The 23,473-nt window shown below is 30.8% G+C and overlaps 1 protein-coding gene and 1 long non-coding RNA gene across 3 annotated transcripts in view; both read right to left on the bottom strand.

Moving 5' to 3' along the window:
• Positions 1-23,473, bottom strand: part of LOC115888901 — a 137,025-nt gene that overhangs the window by 100,635 nt on the left and 12,917 nt on the right. Inside the window, exon 2 of the mRNA XM_030908784.1 lies at positions 4,151-4,388. Within this exon, the coding sequence (XP_030764644.1) occupies positions 4,151-4,388 (238 nt within the window). The remainder of the gene's footprint in view (positions 1-4,150; positions 4,389-23,473) is intronic.
• On the bottom strand, positions 19,067-20,174 carry LOC115888903. 2 transcript variants are annotated; one of them, XR_004051329.1, is made up of 4 exons: positions 20,134-20,174; positions 19,759-19,815; positions 19,596-19,664; positions 19,067-19,482 (listed from the first exon to the last, which is right to left on the bottom strand). It is a non-coding gene; the product is annotated as an uncharacterized LOC115888903 (long non-coding RNA). The 2 variants fall into 2 exon arrangements; XR_004051328.1 differs by having other exon boundaries at positions 19,759-20,165.

The following is a 23,473-nucleotide window of genomic DNA, read 5'->3' as shown; positions in this document are numbered from 1 at the left end:
AAATGCTGAAGGTCTGCAAACCTTAATCAAGTCTTAATCAAGTCTTAATCAAAGCACGTGTGCTTGGAATGTTGGGTGTGGCTTAACACGACAGGATCGAGCTAAGTCTTAAGCAGATTTCTGAAATATAATATATATTTCCTTCGGTCACACACCCGCTTTACTCGACCCCTGAGAGCGACCCGAACAGTACAGCGTAATATACTCTTAAGAGATAAATTGTAATTCACATTAAACGGCCTACACAATTTTAATATCAGGGAAAGAAAGTCAGTGGCGCACATGTTTTTTTATATTCCAGTTATAACCTATATGCACGTCCCTGATGAATTTATCGTCACTTTTTTAGTATTAGAAAGGTAGCACTTATAGCAACATTTACCCTCAAAATTTCATTCAAAACGCCAAAAGTACTCGGAAGAAAATTATAATAAATCGAAAAAATATTAAGAGCTTCACACCCTGTAACTACGAAACAAAGCAGAATCGGACCTATGTTGATATGAAAAATAAATCTTATTTTTACGTGAGAAATCTCCCCACGAGAGATGGCACGTTTTTTGAAACACCCTGTATATGATTTTTATTTGTCTTGGTCAATAATAAATAAAAAATAAATATCGTTTTTCATATGCTATGAAACAAATACCGTATGATCGAAAAAAACGTCGTCAGCGATGGCTATAAAATGAAGATATTGAATATTGAATACTCTGAATTTAAACCAATTTTAATTGTCTTCAGTTCCTTTTTTGCATGTTTTTTTTGATTATTATTATTTATTTGTAAATTACATTTGTTGTAAATGATATTCATGCAAAATAAAGTATTACTATTATTATATTCAAATTTGATGCGTGGATGATAGTTCCTAACCAAGGATAGATAGAGTAGCACACTGCGCTTGCAAAAAAAATAATACTACGGCGTTGATATATTTACGACAGTTTTTCTAGTTATTTAATTATCCATGTAAATATAACGATCTTGGATTGTTATTCATGATAGTTAAGCTAAAAAAAACATTTAACCATTGCAGGAATAAAAAATGGAAGTTAGTTATTGAGGGAACCCGAAGAATACGACCGGAGTTGCGGAAGTTTTGCCTTATTTCCATTGAAGAAGGAAAGTTTAAAATTACTTTCCCGATCCTAATGGGACTGTTATGAATTTAGTGCACTTTCGAGCTGACGTAGACAAACTTTCTATTTTTAACCAAATTTTCTATTATTGCTTAAAGAATGCATTAAGTTCGCGTAAAATTTAAATAATATAAAAGTTTGATGATTTAAAGGTGGTATTATATTTCAATTGTGGTCAATTTATGTTGAAAGAATAGCTCTTACACAGTATGTCCCTGGATTGTCATTACGGGAGGAAAAACTTTTTTATTATTGACATTTTAAGAAAAATGCATTCTTCATAAAAAAAAATTGCTTGTTCTAACAGTTACTCCCGTTTCTTAATCACTTAATCTGCAGGAATAAAATTACATTATTTTTATTATTTTGTAACGTTTTTAGTTCGTTACATGTCTTTTTTATATATAATATATGATGTCTGGGCCTATCATCACCGGATTCCGTATCGTTCAGGCCTGATAGTTTATTTGGCACGCTTGGCGTAATTTTTACGTTCCCTAGTCGCCAACCCTGCTATCGTTTCACTGTTCTGTGGAGCCATTAACACCACTTTTTTTTACATATAACCACTATATATTTATTAGAATTCAACAATGTCATGTACCAGCAAGAACGTTTTAAAAAGTTTTAAGTAATATACAACTGTGTTTTCTTTCTCTGTACATGCCTGGCGCCCAATATCTATATTTTTTTTGTTTATTGTTATTGATAGTTTTCTTTCTAGTGAAATACCTTACCCACGACTGCTCTCCGATGAAAAGCTGCCGTTCGCATTCGGTAATGTTTATAAAAAACGCTACAATTTAATTTTATTATAATGAATTAGTATATAAAATTGTATATTTTATTTTTTACACACGACCTTAATTGATTTATTTAACAGTAGTATTGCTTGATGAGTAATTCTGGCAATATCATCAATATATCGAGCTGATTGGGAAAATTATGGATTGACCTAGGGGGGGGGGATGTCAATAAAAGTATGCTCTACGGACATTTTTAAAAAACAATATTCTCTTATTGTTTTAAGAAAAAACTGTAAAATATACTTTTGCATATAATATGGACCTGGTTTGATATAAATCCATTCAAAAATAATAAATAATTAGACAATTTTTTATTTTAACACCGTGGATTTATAACCCATAAAAGGCGGACCGTCAGTTACAGTTAGTCACTGTTGTTCTACAGTTTTACGATTTTAGGTTTTGGATATAGGTATATTTTTAACTATATAGTAATCAATAATATTATACAATGATTAAAACTAAACATTCTTGTGTAACCTTAGAGGAATAGCCAATTTAATCTACCATCGGTAACTGTTTTCTAAATGCACTGTTTTTGATTTTTCATATCAGTTTAACATAGTATTACATTACACTCCATTACAAATTAATGATATTTAGGTATTAATGCTCCTTATTTACTTATTTTTTTAAGCTACCTCAACGTTTGACCTTGATTGTTTCGCGAAATAGTAGGTACGATAAATATAAGAGCGTGTCATAAAAATTTTGTCGAAACTGATCGAAACGTTTCCCGAAATAGACCGAGACACGCTGCGCCGTGTTTGTTAACAATAAAAAACAAAGAACCAACCACGGCCGTGTCTCGGTCTATTTAGATCTATTTCGGAGTTTGCGGCCGAGATTCCCCGCAATACTAAGGGCTGGCAAAGGTTAGTCTTGGGTCGAGATTTCCGTATGTAAGAAGAGTACAGTGCGTTTATAATCTACTAAACAATGAAAGAAGAGTCAACACGTTGCCAAACGTATGAAATAAACCGAGAAACTGTGCACATTGCTAAGAGACATGGAAGGGGATATAGCAGATTTGTCACAGTCGACCGGTTGAACCAATTACTTATCTCTGGCAGTACTTAAAGTTCGAGGAAAAGGTGTACTTACATCATGCTTTCAGCTTCACGATTTAATTACGTCTCGTGATACTTTATTTGGTTATTTATTAACGAGTCGTTGTAATTTTCCCTATAGCGCAAGTTTTTCTCTATAGCGCAAGAAACACTTGCGTTTTTGGTAAAAATAAGTCGAATTGAGTTGGTGTTCGATAGTCGTCGCGCTTTTAGAACACTGAATTCAAAAATCGATATCTCGAAATCTATTAGAAATAATTGATTGTAGTTTTCCAAAAACTTTCTTCGCAGACAGTATGCAAAAATCTTTATAAATAAAAAAGTTACACGATTGTTAAAAACTGCTATGCACTAAAAGTAAATGGATGGGTTGTTTAAATTTTAGAATGGAAAAAAACAACCTTATCGAATTTTTCTTATGTAAACATAAACATATTGTAAATGATCCGATCTTCAAAATAAAAAAGCTTCAATATCTAAAGTGGTTCTTAAGTTATAGCGTGTTATGTGTAAAAAAGTTGAGTTTTTAAATTATCGCGATTACTGACGTTTTCTCGTTATAAAAAATGGACACCATAACGATATCTTTATAGTTCCATTTCAGAGGCTCAGAAACATATTTAATGATTTTATCTAGTTACCTTTTCGAAAAAAAGTCTTAAAAATAAGCGGTTTGCATTCGTGATTTTACTTGATAAGGAAATGCGTACCAACAACAACGCAACAGCACACCGTCGCATTTCTCTCACTCCCACTTAATAAGATCCATATGCGATTTACTTCCACACATGTAAATACCGATACAAAAGTAACAGTTGCCAGCACGGTATAAAAAAAGCATTGAGTTTATTTCTGAAAGTATTTCCAGAAATGCTTCATGAAATATTTTTAGAAATTTCTCTAAAAAGGTATGGAAATTTGGAAAAGTACAAACGGGATTAACCATTTTAGAACAAGCAAAAACTTTTATAAAGAATGCATTTTTCTCAAAAGACAATAAAAAAGTTTTTCCTCTTGTAAAGACAACCCGGGAACTTACTGTATTAATTAAACTCATTTTTCAAAACTTTCTTCATGTTTGCACTTTCTCATGAAAACTTCGTAAAAACAATTTTACAACCTATGTACTTACCTTTGGTATATTCACGAAATGCAGTAAAATTGGCATAAAAAGTGGTTTTATCTCCTAAAAATTCGGCATAGAAACGAACAATCAACACGTTATGGTTAGTGTCGGAGAGCACAGTATCCGCTATGGAGCCGCAGAACTTTTTCTTGGAATTGATGGTATCATTCGAGAATACTTCGACAAAATTAGACTCGCAATCGTTGGGATTGTCCAGCTCGAATTTTTCAAATTGGAGTTGTATCTGAAAAAAAAAAAATATTATGCAAGCTTTTGTATAATACATACATCATATTATTTAAGAAGTTTTTGCATCGCTAGAATGAGACACTGAAACTTAACCTTTGTTAATATTCCATATTGAATGATTAGGCCGTAAGACTGTACCCTAAAATAATTCATGATGTTCTTTAGTTTTTATATAATCATTTTTAAAACAATTTGCAAACCACTATCCTAAAGGCTGGAAAAGGTTAGTCTTGGGTCGAAATTTCCGTATGTAAGAAGAGTACAATGCGTTTATAATATACTGAACAAAGATAGCACACTATGTATGAAACACCTAAGACCTGTAGAACACATTTACATACGTAGAACACATGTAAACACGTTGCCAAACGCATGAAATAAACCGAGAAACTGTGACTTGTGTCTAGCCCTAGCAGGCAACTGTTAAGCCCGACCAATCACGTTAGAGTTTTTGACAAACACAAATGAATTAACACACTCCAAATAACCACGCTAACCAACCTGATTGGTCAAGCTTAATAGTTGACTGCTAGGACTAGACACTTCTGAAACTGTGCACATTGCTAAGAGACGTGGAAGGGGATATAGCAGATTTGTCGCAGTAGACCGGTCGACCCAATCAGTACCTCTGTCAGTACCTTAGAGTTCTAGGGAAAGGTGTACATCATGTAGTCAGCTTCACGATTTAATTACGTCTCGTGTACTTTATTTGTTTATTTATCAACGAGTCGTTGTAATTTTCCCTATAGCTTGAAAATTTTTATGTGCAAGCTAGAAACACTTGCATTTTTGGTAAAAATAAGTGGAGTTGGCGTTCGACAGTGGTCGCGCTATTAGAACTCTGAATTCAAAAATCGATATCTCGAAATCTATTAAAAATAAATTGATTGTAGTTTTTCAAAAACTTGCTTAATATTTCTGCTATTTTTCTTATGCAAACACATTGTAAAAGATGCAATCTTCAATTAAAAAAAAAGTTTCAATTTCTAAAGTGGTTCTTGAGTTATAACGTGTTATGTGTTAAAAAGTTGAGTTTTTAAATTATCGCGACTACTGACATGAAATATTGAATAACTGACTTGAAATAATATGAAAAACTATTGAAAATTATATGATATATATATTATTGATGCTCAGAAACATGCTGATTTTATCTAGCTATCTTTTCGAAAAAAAAGTCTTTTAAAAATTTTGCGATCGTGATTTTACTTTACTTGATGGAGAAAGGCGTACCGGGAATGCACAGTGGTCTAAATGGAAAAATTACGGGGACACTCAATTTTGTTTTTGAAATAAAGGAAATAATTGTTATGTATAATGTTTTTATGTAAAATTACACACATCAAAAAGACTTTTTACATTTTTACCTTCCTATTTTATATACAGGGTATTGAATAGTGAATTGCTTCTTGTTAAAATATTTTTAATTATACGGGGTGTGTCAGAAAACTGCTAAAGACCAAACTTCAGTTTTTTTAAAGAAAACACCCTATATATTTTTTGAGATTTCAGTTCCTGGTACTTTTTCCAGCATTTTAATATAGGGGTGTATGGTTTATACCGTGAGTATCAAAAGTTACAGCCATTTATATTTTTGAAGCTCTATACCATTTACAGTACCTAAAATATTATTTTGTTTTACTGCGTCAGGATATTACAAGATGGTATTTTGTCATTTTATTTGTTGAATTTACAAGTGAATATTACAACTTAAAACAATGTTGATAATGATATTGTGTTACTTGGGTATTTTAACTGAATGTATTTACTGGTCTACAAAATGTTATCTTTATCAAGGCTTCCTCTGGAGAAAATGGTCGCATCTCGTTGTTTGAAGTTTCTAAATTTTTTATTTTTGCCAACTCTTCCGGACTAGAAATCGTAGCTTTTTTGATGGCAAAAGCAACATTTCTCTTTCCTTTTTTTTGTATATCCAGTCTGAGTAGCAAACGCAAGTTCAGCAGAACTACATTGAGAAACCAATTCTTGTGTACGTATTCTCTAAGTTCTAGTACTAACAGCACTAAATTCTCTTGAGTTCTTTCGCGAAGGCGTTTTTGCATGTTGCTGAAAGGTGCTTTGGCACTTAGATTTATAAACATATTCGTTAAGCCAAATTACATGTTTCTTTTTTTAGAATTTAGAATGAGTGGGAGGGGGGTCAATCACTTCGACCTTACAGATCCATTGTGTCCCCCTTTCTTGAATCATAACTCATCATACAGTCCCAGGGCTTTGACAAAAGCCAGTATCTGGGACGGTTTTATAAAGGGTAGTTCTCCATCTCCAATATCAGTCGTACCAAAATTCATGGCACGAATGGTTGTCGTCTCGGCGCACTCAGTGATGAGGTGTACTGGTGTTTCCCCATCTTCCCCACAGAATCTGCATTCGCCGTTTCTTCTTAGTTTCAATCTACTGAGGTAGACAGTGTCCTGTTAAAAACCCCGTGACAATCCGAAGATTGTTCTTACTCAGACCCAGGAAGATCTGTGATTTTTCTTGATCATAAGCCCTCAGAAACTTCTTTACATGTTTCTTTAAAAAAAAGTCTTTCTTATTTCGGTAGCACCTTTTCCAACGTAAAGCAATTTGAGTTGAAAACCATGATATTTTGTTGGTTAGGTCATCATCGTCAGCAGTAGGGATGCGTTGTCTAACAAAGTCGGCCATCTTTTTTCTCACAACTAAAGAAGTGGCACTTCCCATCCAGCCATTTTCATTCAAAAGCTCAAATAAGTGTTTTCGACTCACGTCCGAAATTGTACATAATAGGAAAAAAATAAAAATTTCACAAGACTGCACCTATCTGCAGCCCAGTATATTGTTACACGATAGGTAGATATACTAGCTTTAAAATAAATTGAGTTTGACGGTGACGAAAACGGTCGTTTTTTTCTGAGCCTTCCATTCTTTAAACTTTAATAAAATTGTAAATACTTCTTTGACAACTAATTATATCAAAATTCGTGTTTCGAAATAAGCAACTAAACTTACTTAACAAATGAGCAGATATGTCTGAATTAAAAAACAAACCACGATATTCTAATCTCAACACAACTACCAAAACGAACTTCAAGATACTCGAGAACAAATTCTATATACATGAACATTTATGTTTTTGTTTATTTTGTCCTCAATTTTATCGGATTCCGATCCACCAAATACAAAACTATGATATACAAGTAAGATGGGACTTTATTCTATTTATAAAATTATACATACTATCAATCTTCAGTGAAGACAAACTTGTCACCTAATGTCCCCGTAATTTTTACATTTAGATCACTGTGCAACGTCGCAACAGCAGACCGTCGCATTTCTCTCACTCCCAATTAATAAGATCCCTATGCGATTTACTTCCATACATGTAAATACCGACCCAAAAGTAACAGTTGCCAGCCCGGTAAAAAAATAAGTAAAAAAGTTCCTAAGTATATCCTAAAATGCTTAATTGTTCCAGAGATACAGGGTGTAGAAATTTCATTTTTATTTCGTTTTTTTTTTCAAATAATTTCTGAATAATTCTAACGTCAATATTTAGATAAAAATTGGTGTCGGGGTATTTTTTGATATGAGAAATTTTATTTCGATGTCAATATCACTCATACTTGTAGGGGGCGCCATCTACATGTGTTTTAACATGTAGTTTATTTTTTAACATGTGGTTTCAAGAGTAATAACTTTTTGTCCTTGTTTTGTATAAACCTACTGAGTAAAAAAAATATACATTTACGACGTTTTTTATGTGATATAGGTATCTAGGTAAAAATCGCTACGAATGGTTTTCGAGATACGTGGAATCTAAATAATCAATATCATTTGTCCTTATTGACATAAATTAAATATGTCGACTACATAGTTATTAGATTGAAATTATAAATTTGAAATGTTTTTGTGCCAAAAGTTCAATAGAAACTGTTTTATCATCATTTTTCGAAGAAAAATTTATGATTAATTTAAAAAAACAGAAAGTTCCCAAATTTATCATTTCAGTCAAATAACTATCTAATAACATGATTATATTTTGTTAATAATGACATGTATTGACTATTTCCATTCTAAATATCTTGAGAACGGTTGCTCGTAGCGAATTTTACCAAGAGGTATTTTTTACGTATAAAGTCACAACAATGTATATCTTTTCACTCAATAGTTTTATACGGGTACGGACGAAAAGTTATTACTCTTCAAAATAGTTAAAGTAAGTAGGAGTCATATTCACATCAAAATCAAATTTCTCATGTCAGAAAACTCCGAGACAAAAGGTGCTTTGGAAATGTTTTCATAAAAATACAAAATTTTCCGTAGCAAAAAGTTACAGCGATTTATTAAAAATGGACATTTTTGAAAAACACCCCGTAACTCCAAAACGGTAACAGATATCGATGTGCGGTTTTCACCATCATGTTTTTGACAAAAATTGAGCTCCACACACCGATATTAGTTTTCGTCTATCTCCTATAGAAAAGGATGTTTCCCTTTAAAAGCGTCCAATTTGACCCACCCCATGTACATATCTCTATATATTTTTACCCAACGAAAGCAAATCCATTCTTTTCAGTATATTTGTATCGTTCCACGTCAACATATCTTTCGGTGTGTTCTTTCCACTTTAAGTTTTGAAAATAAATCGCCGAAAAACGAAGGAAAAAAACCGGAAGAAAACGACGACAGCGCATAAAATAATAAATCGCGAACCTCAAAAACTGGGGTACGAAGAATAAACGAGGGATGTACGACAAACAAAGCCCTGGGAGCAAAGATGGATGATTTTGGATAGGCGAAGGGACTGGTGAACGTGAATGCGTTAAGTGGATTCTTTCGATAATCGTATGAAAAAGAACCAGAGCGAGGCATATCTGATGGGTCGGTGTTAGTTTTTCTTTACGTGGTATTTTTATTTTTATATTAACAAGGGTGTTATACTGTTCCAGATTTTCGTTGCTTATTATTTTTAACATCTATAGTTTATTTTTTCGAACGATTTCGAATTTTCGAATTGAACAGAAAACATATTTTTAATATACACGCCTGTCATACGACGCGGAGGCTTCAATGAGAACAATAGTAAATATTGAAATGAAGTTTTAGGAGCATTAATATATAGATTAATTAAAAATAGTTTATAAAAATATATAGATTTCTACAGGGTGTAACCAAAAAATTACGCATCAAGTTGTATTTTTTGTAATAAAACACCCTATACAGTGATTTTCGGATTCTAAGTAAATATAAAAGTGTGTTTCATTAAAGAAGTATATGCATCTATTCTGCATCAGAGAAAACTAAGATGATTCTATTAGTTGGTGTCTGCAGTGTGTGTTATAATGCGCCTGATTTATCTAGTCAAAACTTTTTTATGGCGTTTCCAAAACTCGACCAACTATTGGCGATAAGATGAGAGAATTGATTGTGACTCCTTTTCGAAGTAAAACTCCACATATACCTTCATTTTATGCTCTGAATAGGATAGCAAGTGTTTTGAGCATTTGATTTCATCTAGCTAATATTTGTGACATTATTATACGTTTATATCTATCTTTAATATAATATGTTTTAAACGTATATTTTTTATTATCATTATTAGAATATATAAAAAAAATTGCAAAAATCAGTTTGATTTCAATATCATAATAGTTGTTTCTATGATTGACACTTCATTATAATTAATTAATAGGTATGTTTATTTCTTCAGTGATTGTGTTTCTTAAAACGTCCGATGTTATTCAAACGAAACTTATACAGGGTGGCGCCTCTCATACGACGCGGGGTGTTCACCAAGATGCCATCAAAAAAGTTTTGAAAATTTCAAAGATTGCTGAGTTTTTTGGGAAAACGGATTTTTTTGAAAATCAATTTTATTTTTTCCTGTCGTTACTTTTTAGAAAATCAAAAACTAATTGCACATTCTCATAGCCACTTTATTAGGGCTAACTGATAGCATTTTTAGATTTTTAAATTATCTGATAATTTATGGGATACAGAGGCCAACTTGATTTTTTCAAATACGGACCTGCATTTTTTATTTTTGAGATTTTGAAAGAACTCGGTCTCCTGAGTACAATGATATGCCACATTTAATATTTTTTTTTGGTTCCGGACATTTGAACACAATTTAAATAAACTAATTTCAACTCCGGCTCTGGTTTTTTAAATATTTAATATATTCATGGTTACAATATTGATAAGCTTTCAAACTTAACAATGACGTGGGGTAAACATTGAATACGGAAAATCAAATGCAATAAAATAATATAAAATTATTGGGCATTAGTTGACGTCATTTTTAAAAGTGATATCAATACATTTCAACATTTATAATAAAGAATAATGAATGCATTCGGAAGTATAAGAAGAAGATATGTTTAAAGAGCTATAAATCAGATTGAACAAAAAATACATTTGTGCATTAGGGACGGTGATAACCCTTTCGAACCTGTACAGGGTGGGTCAAATTCGACGCTTTTAAATGGAAACACCCTTTTCTATAGGAGATAGACGAAAACTAATATCGGTGTCTGGAACTCAATTTTTATCAAAAACATGATGGTGAAAACCGCACATCAATATCTGTTACTGCTTTGAGTTATGTGTTTTTTCAAAAATGTGCATTTTAACAAATCACTGTAACTTTTTTTGCTATGGAAAATTTTATATTTCTATGAAAACATTTCCAAAGAACCTTTTTACGTAGAATTTAATTGGTTTTAATATAATTTTTTAAAATTAATAATTTAAGAGTTATCAACAGGAAAATGATTTTTATTTGGGACACCCTCTATATTTTTAATTAACTGAAAAAGAATTTAAAATTACCTTTCCAAAAATATAGCACGCTTGATATTTTGTTATAATCCCCTTCGAAATACAGAATTTTTATAAGTTCGCCACTTTTAACTAGTAGGCTTTGGACCACTTATTGATGATATGCCCTTAATGGAATTCGAAAACATATTTTTCCAGCAAAACGACGCACAGCCTCTGAACGCTGAAGTTATCAGCAATTTTTGCAGCCAATTTCAAGAATAATTGGATAGCTAACAAAATCCCAGCCGTTGGGTCGTCGAGGCCGCCTGACTGCCCATGGATCTAATCCTATGGATATATTTGCGGAAGAATAAAGGTTCCTTATTCTTCCGTATAATCTAGACAAGAATTAAAAATACTTAGCAGTTATAAGAGGGTATCTTTCACCCCTACTGAGTTAATGAATTCCGCGAGAAATTTTCAAAAACTGCCCCGTCTGTCCACAACAGAAGACCGTCCATATGTCGAACACCTGTAGCAAAATCTCATTTCTTGGTTTGCTATTTATTTTTATTGTAGATTATAGTTTAAATATATAATGCATAGTTTATAGATATAGTTTAAATGTGTTGATGTTGGTTAAATACATTTTAAATTGTTATAAAATTCTGCATCTTTTATAGCAAATATTATTTTCGTTTTAATTGATGTTCACAGCTAGAATTTTTTGCATTACAGCTGGTGCCGTTCAAAGCCTACTTATTTAAAAGCGGGCGAATTTTTATATACTCTATATCTCGAAGAGGAATCGAGGAAAATATCATGTGTTATATTTTGAAAGGTAGTTTTAAATTCTTTTCAATAAATTAAAAAATATACAGGGTGTCCAGATATATAAAAAATCAAATTTTCTGTAGATAATTCTTAAATTATTAATTTAAAAAAAATTATACTTAAACCATTAAATTTACGTAAAAGGGGGCTTTGGAAATGTTTTCTAAAAATACAAAAATTTTCCATAGCAAAAAGTTACAGCGATTTGTTAAAAATGTATATTTTTGAAAAACACCCCGTAACTCCGAAACGGTAACAGATATCGATATACGGTTTTCACCATCATGTTTTTGACAAAAATTGAGCTCCAGATACCGATATTAGTTTTTGTCTATATCCTATAGAAAAGGGTGTTTCCATTTAAAAGCGTCGAATTTGACCCACCCTGTACAGCATTGGAAACTAGTTTGTAGAAGTTGATTTATTTATAACAAGTACGTTAATATTATGCATATTATTAGATCGTACACAGAGATTTCAAATTCACAATAAAAAAGTTAAAAATAATATTTTCAAATTGCTGACCTGGATATTATTTATTTGAATCTTTCAATTGGCTAGATTTTCCTTATTCAATGTTAATTAGCGCTGATCCGTACTGTTGAGATGAATATAATCAGATTAAATAATTTAAAAAAAACAGAGTCGGACTTGAAATTATTTTAAATAATCATTAAATAGTTTTGTTATTCTTAAGCTCCCTAAAACAAAAAATAGTATGAAGTGTGGCATATCATTGTACTCAGGAGATCGAGTTCTTTAAAAACTTGGAATTAAAAAGGCAAATCCGTATTTAAAAAAATTAAGTTGGCCTCTGTATCTCACAAATTATCAGCTAATTTAAAAATATAAAAATACTATTAGATAGCCCTAATAAAGTAGCCATGAGAATGTGCAATTAGTTTTTTGATTTTCTAAAAAGTAACGCCAGGAAAGAATAAAATTGATTTTCAAAAAAATCCGTTTTTTTCCAAAAAACTCAGCAACCCTGAAATTTTTAAAAGTTTTTTGATGGCGTCTTGGTGAATATCCTAAAGTGCAACTTTGCCCCAATTTAACCTTCTTCGTATCTCTTACGGTTTCCGAGATACCAATGCTCGTACCTCGAATTTGTAGCACCCTGTATAGAAATGAAATTGACTTGAGTGAAAATGAGTTTTTGACATTTCACATTTTGTGAAAATTAAGATTAAACATTAAATTTCAATAAAAGCTACCTAAATTGTGATTTATCCTATACACCCTGATAAAAAAAATTGTATGTTAAACCAAATTAAAATTTGACCCGAGAAGTTATACAGAGTGAGACAAAATTAATATTTAACATTGGATACGTTTTAAAAGGAAGTTACGCCTTTATTTTAAATGAAACACTCCCATGGTATAACATATTCCATATTCAATGATGAATTCATATCTCTTCAAAATACTATTAAGGGTGCCTAAATCTTTGGCAAAGATTTTCCTAGATAAACAATTTAAAACAGCATTTACAAAACTCTACCAACTATTGTCGATAACATGAGAGAAATGATTGTGGCTGCTTTTCGAAGTAGAGCTCCATATATTATGCCTTTATTTTATGCTCTGAATAAGAAAGGGAGCATTTTGAAAATTTGATTTCATCTAGTTAATATTTGTTACATACGTATATATCTACTTTAATTCTGTAATAAATAAAATATGTTTTAAACGTGTATTTTTTTATTACCATTGAGTATTTAAAAAAAATAAAATTGCAAAAACCAATTTGATTTCAATATCATAATAGTTGTTTGTATGATTTACACTTCATTATAATTTATTAATAGGTTTATTTTTTCAGTGTTTGTGTTTCTTAAAACGTCAGATGTTATTCAAACCAAAGATATACAGGGTAGCGCCTCTCATACGACGCGGAGTTTGTTGCTAGTTTATATAGAAATGAAATTGACTTGAGTGAAAATGAGTTTTTGACATATTTCACATTTTGCGAAAATTAAGATTAAACATTACAGTTCAATAACAGTACCTAAATTGTGAATTACCTGATTAAAATAACCATTGTATGTTAAATCAAATTAAAATTTGACCCGAGAAGTTATATAGATGATTAAAATAACCATTGTATGTTAAATCAAATTAAAATTTGACCCGAGAAGTTATATAGAGTGAGACAATTTTAATATTTAACATTGGATTTGGACATTTGGTAGCCTTTAAAAGCAAGTTACTCTTTTGTTTTAAATAGTACACCCAGTATATTATTCCGATATTCGATGGGGAATTCATGTCTCTTCAAAATACTATTAAGGTTGCCTACCCCTCAAACAAAGAATATCCTAGATATTTTAATTTATATAATTTACTGTCAGTAGATCTTTATTATATATTTGATAAAATCTAGGTAGCTGGGATATGTCTGATATTACTTCAACATAGCTGTCAAATTATTTCAACTTTAACAACTAATTATCCTTTTGTGTCAGTTAAAATAAAAAATAAAAGAAATTCTAAGAAATTTGCCGAAAATGGAAACTTATTCTACATCATATAGAATTGATATGATTCTATTAATTGGTGACCGCCATATAAAAAAAGGATATAAAAAATACAGATCTACTGACACTAAGTAAAACATAAAAATTAAGATATCTAGGAAAATATTTCTGTGAGGGATAGGTAACTTGAAGTATTTTGAACAGACTTGAATTATCAATTGAGTATCACGAATAATATATTGGCTGCCCCCCCCCGGTTTACAACAATTATACGCTTATATCTATCTTCAATACTAATTTTGTCTTACCCTGTATATTGCCATCGGATTGAATTCATATTGTGGCAAAGTTTCTATTTAAAATTTATAGAACATTCTAAATGTAAATAAAAATAGTCCTATGCTAAGTGAGTTTTTTTAATATACACATAAAACATCATCGACGCGAAGAATAGTACGAGTATATAAAAGTTTATTATTTATACGATTTTAGTATGATCGTAAAAATGTATTTAAACTTTAACGACTGGCGTTCAGTTGGTACTGCTATCAACCCATCCTTGCCAACCATCCCATATTATTATACGTGTTCTACTGAAAACTGAAAACTATAAAATAAGATGATGTATCTTTCGTAGCTTGCTTTATATTTTACGGTACGTATTCTGTTGTATATGTAAATCCTCCCATTACCAGTTTTACGATTTAGACTATTAAAGAGAATTAGATTTTCTTACTTTCTCACAAAGACATTGCCATATGCCAGACATACAGTATTGACAGAATTATGAGAGTAACTAGTGAAAACAGCAAAAAACCTATCACAATGGTTTCTTTAACTTTTTCATCTGCACTGGATTCGTCTCTTTGAGCTCTCATTGATTTTTCTTATATCGATACTTTAATTGTCGTTTTTTGACGTTTTTATGTCAATGTCAGAATGTCACCTGCAATATACAGGGTTTCCCAATATTCCGTTCATAGAACAGTCACGTATTTTTGGAATCAAAATAAGTTCATTGAGAAAATTACGTCTATACAAAAAGGCCTACGTTGGTCCGTTAGAGGGCATCAAACTTTAAAAAAATAATCACATTCTTTAAGATATTTTAAAAACCGTTATTTCTATTTGAATGAGATATTGTGTCCCAGCCGAGATTCGATTTTCAAAGGATTTTCACAAAAATCAAGGAAAAGTAGGAAAATACTACCGATTCTATAGTAAAATAGTCCTAGCATTTACTACATTTTCTGTCTCTTATAAAAAAACGCCACCGCGCATACTTTTTTAGAAAAAAAAACATTTCTCCGAAGTTGACTTACACAAAATGTTTCTTATCATATCAAGCTATGCAGTAACAAAAAATCTAGTATGAACTAGATCTATTATTATTAGATCTAGTTAATGAAGATTATTTTATGTTAATATCACAAATGATATTTGACAATAACTTTCATAAATTTTAAATTAATTAATGTTTGGGTTCATTTTTGATTCACCTCTAACGGACAAATGAAGCACTTTTGTATAGGGGTATAGTCTGTCCAACGAGAAGATCCTTGACAGTGATAGATGTGTCATTTTAATCAAAATTAAAGTAGTTTATTTTATTTTACAAACAAATAAGTTGGTACAACTGGAACGCATAGCAGGAAATATTTAAAACTTGATTGACAAGTGATTACTTCAAAATATTGCGAAAAAAAAAACTGTATAAAACTGAAAAAATGTAATCGAGTTATTTTATTTAATAAAAACGGTATGTGTTAATACAAAACAAACAAGAACAAGACACCACATACCAAAAAAATAAAAAAAGAACTATTTTTAACTTTCAAGCTTTATGAAACTACCTGCATTTATGATTATATTTATCAATATAACTTATGTACAAATACAAATTTGTAATATTCCACAGAATAAATAAAAACAACATAGGTAAATAAAACAAACTATTTTATTAATAATAACACTTACCAAATTTTATACCTTAAAGGTTGGTTAATTAACTTTAATCTTAATTTTTTTAAACCAGTACCTTTTGACATTATTTCTCTGCAGTACTAAAATCCATTCTTTACCTATCGTGTGATGTCGACATTTTATAGCTACTCCAGTTTTTAGTGCCAGTTCAAATCGTCAAGATATTGTTATAAACCTGTTTATTTGTTTATATACCGTCATTGAATTATCGCTAAGCAAGTTACTGTGGAGCAGTGCATAAGGAGTCGGGCTAGAAGCGAGAGAGAACCGGAGTTCGAATCTCGGCCGGGACATAACTTTTTATTTATTTTTTAAATACTGTTGTATTCTATAGTTTATTTTTGTAGTATAAAAAAACTATTTATTCTGTGATTTTTTAATCTCCGGTATTAATATAAATTGACTGTTGGTACAATACCTCATTTAATATGAAATAATATTCTACTTTTTGAAATGTATCGGACCCTAATTGTACCTAAAAGTAAAATATATTTTTAGAGATATACCATATTGTAAACTATTTAATATTTCAGTCACTTAAAAAAGTTAATTTGCATTGAATAATTGCCTACAATTAAAGGAAATTTGAGCTATATAATCCTTTTGATGGGCAGGAAATATTTAAAACTTGATTGACAAGTGATTACTTCCAAAATATTGCGAAAAAACTGTATAAAACTGAAAAAAATGTAATCGAGTTATTTTATTTAATAAAACGGTATGTGTTAATACAAAACAAACAAGAACAAGACACCACATACCAAAAAAAATATAAAAAAGAACTATTTTTAACTTCTTCAAGCTTTATGAAACTACCTGCATTTATGATTATATTTATCAATATAACTTATGTACAAATAAATTTTTGTAATATTCCACAGGAATAAATAAACAACATAGGTAAATAAAACAAACTATTTTATTAATAATAACACTTACTCAAATTTTATACCTTTAAAGGTTGGTTAATTAACTTTAATCTTAATTTTTTTAAACCAGTACCTTTTGACATTATTTCTCTGCAGTACTAAAATCCATTCTTTACCTATCGTGTGATGTCGACATTTTATAGCTACTCCAGTTTTTAGTATGTGTTTAGTATGGTCCTACCACATGGTACAAAGAATACAAGGTATGATATTGCGAAGGTTGGTTGCTACGTCACAGGTGATAACAGGCGCTATTGGTCAGCACGCCTCGCGCGCCAGTTCAAATCGTCAAGATATTGTTATAAACCTGTTTATTTGTTTATATACCGTCATTGAATTATCGCTAAGCAAGTTACTGTGGAGCAGTGCATAAGGAGTCGGGCTAGAAGCAAGAGACCGGAGTTCGAATCTCGGCCGGGACATAACTTTTATTTATTTTTTTTAAATACTGTTGTATTCTATAGTTTATTTTTGTAGTATAAAAAAAGAAAATAATGTGTAAAAATAATACGAAAAATCATGCCAATTGATTCAAATGTTTAAAGCGTTATTTTACAAAAAAAAGTGTTCATTGAGTTGAGTCATTGTTTTGTATCTCGTTTTTCTAGAAATAAACATTAATATTTAATTTTCAAAGAGAATAATCACAAAAATAATTCGGACAAGGTGGGTTTTGTGGCAGTATGATACCGTATGATCGAGAAAGAACGGCGTCAGCGTTGGCTTTGAAATGAAGATCGCTGTCATTTTATATGTAAATTTATATGGGAAAGTCATCGATCGTCGTTTCCCAGCCAACTGGACGCCGTTTTTTTTTCGATCATACGGTATTATACCGTATGATCGAATAAAAACGGCCTCAGCGATGGCTATGAAATGAAGATCGCTGTCATTTTATATGGGAAATGTCATCGATTGTCATTTCATAGCCATCGCTGACGCCGTTTTTATTCGATCATACTGTACTTGTGTAAAGGGGCCTAGGAAAAAATGCAGGATTTGCAATAAGTAATAAGGATTTTGCTGCAGTAACCTAATTTGTAGTGAATTTTTTATAGGAATAAGCGACTTTTAACTGCAGTTTGGGACCCTGTTTATGTAAATTTCAGGGTCCCACTATAAGCTTGACGCTGTCATGATTTTATGATTCAGCAATTTTATTTTTTTTCAATACAAACCTTCATTTGAAAATGTAGACAGAATATAATAAAAACAATTTGACTGAAATAAAATAACATTTTATTTGTTATTATAAATATGTAAAAATTATACATATAATCCTAGCAATGTGATATTAGGTACAAAATCTAATACAATTACTTAAATGTAAATGATCCTAAAATTTATTAATACAAATGAAAAATTAAAAAAAAAGAATAGATAAATATATATCATCTAACTAAACTTACTTGCTAATTAAAAATATCTAAAAAAAAATCTGTATTTAAGAACCTATCGTATTTAGAAACATATCTATATAAAATAAAATCTGCTTCAACTTCTTTTAAAAAATACATAGTGTTGTATTTGAAATAACAAAGTTTTTATGTAAAGTAAATACTTAAAATAGACCAGCAATTTTTGATACCCCTCTATACATTTAAGGATGCAATACATTTTTTTAGTAAAGTTTATTTCTCTGGCTTCAAAGTCAGCACAAGAATTAACTCTTAAAAATTAATGTACAGGATGTTGACAAACTTTGTTATTATAACATGCATATTTAAATGTATTTAAATATCTCAAAAACCAAACCTTTTAAACATATTAAACCCTTATAATAAATACCTTATTTTATGTCCAAGAATCCCAAAGTGAAATAAAATACCGTGTGTTCCATAAGAAAAAATATAACTTTGGTATGGATCTTAGTCCTGACACACCCTGTACATTTTAAAATAATTTTAAATTAAGTACATTGTCTTTCCACATATACCCATAAAATATTTTGTTTCTATATCTTTACGTTTTCGTATAATCAACCAAGATGAATGAGGTGCGCCACCCTGTATTCAGCCTTGTGTTTATAAAATATTTTACTGACCTTCAGATGTAACTTCCTTGGATGTTGATGGAATAGCGATTACATCTGGTGAAGTAGATTCCGAAACAGCTGAAAACATAAAAAAATATTTATTGAAAATTGGAATTCTATACCCTATATCGGTATGGCAGTTCAGATTTATATTCAGCATTGTGTTTAAAAGGTAATAGTATTTTACTCACCTTCAGATGTAACTTCCTTGGATGTTGATGGAATAGCAATTACATCTGGTGAAGTAGATTCTGAAACCGCTGAAAACATAAAATAAAATATTTATTGAAAACTGGAATTCTATACCCTATTGCATTGTGTTTAAAAGGTTAAAAAAAATAGTATTTTACTCACCTTCAGATGTAATAGGAACAGCAGGAATAGTAGCTTCAACTTCCATCATGGAATTGTCTACAAAAATATATTTATTTAATTTTTTTGAGCATAACACAAACACAATTTTAAGAGGCAAAATTGAAAGCTAAATGTTATTGTCAAAAGTTTTTGTTTTTCAGTAATATAGTATTTGTCATAAAAATATTGAAAATATTACACAGAACCACCACGAACAGACTGAAACTGGATTTTCTAAATGCCTATCTATAAACTATTTTTGTTTATTTAAATGTTCGTTTGTGCAAGTGTATAAATCGATTGTGCAGATAAACAAGCAACTGATGATTTGAAAAAAATTACAAGTAAAATGAAAAACAATGCTTATGAACCCACCTGACATCAATAAAGTTGGAACAGCAAATTTCTTTAGATTTGGCTTTGAGACATTCCTGCAAACATGTAGGTTGAAAGTGTTTTCCACAAACTCTATACCCTCTATGCAAATCTATAGGTGATTTGCCTGCTTGTTGCAGTTTTAACCCATCTTTGAACATCTAGAATTTATTAAAAATATTTTCGTTTATTTAATAGAAGATTGTGCTATTACATGAGTCTGTTTAAAACTTTAGAATTTCTAAAAAATCTTACTAGATTGTTTAAAATTTAGAGGAAACATTCCTTATTGTGTAAGATAAAATATTTATGTACCTTGGATCCAATGGGAATGAAAAGAAGCTAAGACCTATATCAGTCTCCGCTTAAACAGCCGGGAACACAGCAGTAACGAAGGCCCATTTATAAACAAAATTGTCAAACAAATATATAGTCACAAAATATCACAAACATTGTTCACAAAGTAAATTAAAAATTATTTTAATTTACTTTTCCGTTAATTTACTTTTCCGCCCGTTCATATGACATTCATATTTTTAGGTTAGAAATGTTGGAGCAACGTTGTCAGTTGTCAGATTTAACAAAGAAATTCCTGAATCTTTTAATTACCATTGCAATAATAATTTTTTATATTTAGCAGTAAAGCAAAAATAGAGTGCAAAACTGACGATTTTATTTATTCTAAAATCAATTTCACCTGTTTTGGCTTAAATATTTCAATGATAATATTTTTTAACTTTTTTTGTGCAGAAAATGAGGTAAATTTGTTACATTTTGTACTACGTCGCAAAATGCTGCACTCATGGGTTGCCATGCCGCGTTTTTCGTAATAATAATGTTAATTTTTAGGCATATTTTTAATTTTCCAAATATATCAAATTCCCTTGCTAATTATGTATATTCGGTAATTCTTGTATACTTGCGTCACTTATTTTGTGAAAGAAATGCTAAATGAGTGAAGAAATGTGGCTGTGGATTATAATATAAAAATACATTTTTCAAGTATTGAGAATTATGGGTTACCTTGGCAACCTCACAAAAACCTTGCGCATGGTTTTGTGCCGCCTGCGCGCATATAACATAAAAAATAAAATCTTGACAACGGAAATCCATGGTACAAAGAATACAAGGTATGATCGATAGCGGCCCACCTCGTTCAGTTCGCGCAGATGTTCCGTGACGTCACTTAGAAATGAGGAATAAATAAAAAAAATAAAGAAAGTTGATACACAGGTTGACAGGGAGATCTGCATTGATCTGCATTTTGGGTTATGGTTAAGAATTGTTTATTTTTAAGACTTTTAGTTCGTTTAATCTAATAAATACTAAAACCAGCCAGTTCCAAAAATATATTTAAAATAATAATTAATTTATTAACATGATTTGGACTTTGGACCATAATAGGTAAGAATTAAATTCATTTCTATATTCGGTACCTATAAATTGTTTATTAGGTTTTAGTTTTATGATGTTTATGGTAAATACTCATGTTCATTGCCTCTGATTTCCACATGAGGACAGAGATGAGGATATATATGGAAAAGTAAATACAAGAGGAATTGTTACATCATTTTAAAAAAATGTTGGGAATTTTATTGTTCTCATCGAAAAGTAGAAAATGCCAATGCAGATGAATGTATTGTAATTATGATAGAAATAATTCCAAGGGTGAAGTTTATTATAATTAGTGACCTGTGCTTCTTTTTATATGTAGATGTTTCAGGTTTTGAGAATAAACTCAGAACGAAACCTAAAATTTAGAGGAAGTATTTGCATACCCAGAATATGCCCATCAAGGATTATATAGCTCAAATTTCCTTTAATGGTAGGCAATTATTCAATGCAAATTAACTTTTTAAGTGACTGAAATATTAAATAGTTTACAATATGGTAGGGTGATTTCGCCAGTAAGCCGGCCACCTCCAGTGGTCGGCCAAAAATTATTTTTATTGCTTATAATTTAAATTTCCCGCGAGTTCAGCTGCGCTTCATGGATTTTTTGTCTACTTTGACTTTCCAGGTAAATAGGTATCAATATTTCTTTCTACTGGGTCAAACCTTATCTCCTTAAATTATGCAAATTAACTGTTTCTGTCTGTGTCTGTGTGAACAAGTATTCAAAAATGGTGAAAGATCAACAATACTTTTAAAGGTACGTTAAAATATTCTAGATTAATTAACGTTGTCAGTGTAGGTTTTTAGGTAGAATATATGTTTTAGAGAATTAATAAATAGCCCCAAATATATATTTGTTCAAACTTTGGGTTAAATACAGTGGCCGGTTACTGCATTAAATTATCGTAACTAAGCTAGTTGTCGGCCACCATGGCCGACTACTAGAAAAATTCAAGGAATTTTATTTTATCTTTATCTGGTTAATAAAAAATTGTAAATATTTCTCTCATTTTTTTTCATATAGTATAGGATAGCCAAAACTCTCGTACCAGTAGTCGGCCGGACTTAAAATGAATAATAACTACTGCTAAATTTGATGGCCGATTACTGGCAACAGCAGAAATTGATGAATGTACCAGTTGTCGGCCATAAGTTTTTTAGGTGTCTGCCACTTTTTTTAGTTAAAAATTTTTAATTCCAGAAAATGATGCGCCCTAGAAAGAGAAAGTTTCATCAATATTCTGAAGCAAAAATATTGGACAGGTTGAATTCTATAAGAAACGCCACAATTCATGAAGCTTGCAGGAATTACAGTGTTCCACGTACAACTGTACAGACCGGTTTCGACGAACATTATAAGCTCCTGGCAATGGGACCTGATCCTTACTCTAAGTATTAAGAACGAGAAAAAATAGTGAATTGATAATTCAATTGGCCAAATGTGGATTTCCGATAAAAAAACAGGAACTTATTTCGACCGTGCCAAAATATTGTTTTAAAAAAGAAAATATACAACTCCATTTAAAACGGCAACCGGAAGAGAAATGGTACTCCTCTTTTCGCCGTAGACATCCCGAAATATCCGTTTTGCTGATATTATTAGTTTGTTACAAACCTATCATGAAAATAAAAATATAAGTAAATACGGGTCTGTATTAAAAGACGCAATTTCTGACGGCCGAAACCGTGGGTAAGGTCGCGGTCGACTACTAGGTCATTATGGGCCGACTACTAGAAAAGTGCTATTTCAGAAAAAAATAAAAAATAAAGAGTTTCAATATATTCTAGGCTATTTCTTTCTTACTCCCTCTCCTAGTACATGTATATGCTTGAGAAAGAGAGGTATATAATTATTTTAAAATCAGAGCGACCCAAATTATTAAAATACATAATACACAATGATCAAAAAAGGCCGACTACTGGCGAAATCACCCTATATCATTAA

The sequence above is a fragment of the Sitophilus oryzae genome, unplaced genomic scaffold (assembly GCF_002938485.1).
Source record: "Sitophilus oryzae breed Bouriz unplaced genomic scaffold, Soryzae_2.0 scaffold_809_pilon_pilon, whole genome shotgun sequence".
NCBI lineage: Eukaryota > Metazoa > Arthropoda > Insecta > Coleoptera > Curculionidae > Sitophilus > Sitophilus oryzae.
The sequence above is the reverse complement of the archived record's forward strand: the minus strand, read 5'-3'. Positions and strand labels throughout refer to the sequence as shown.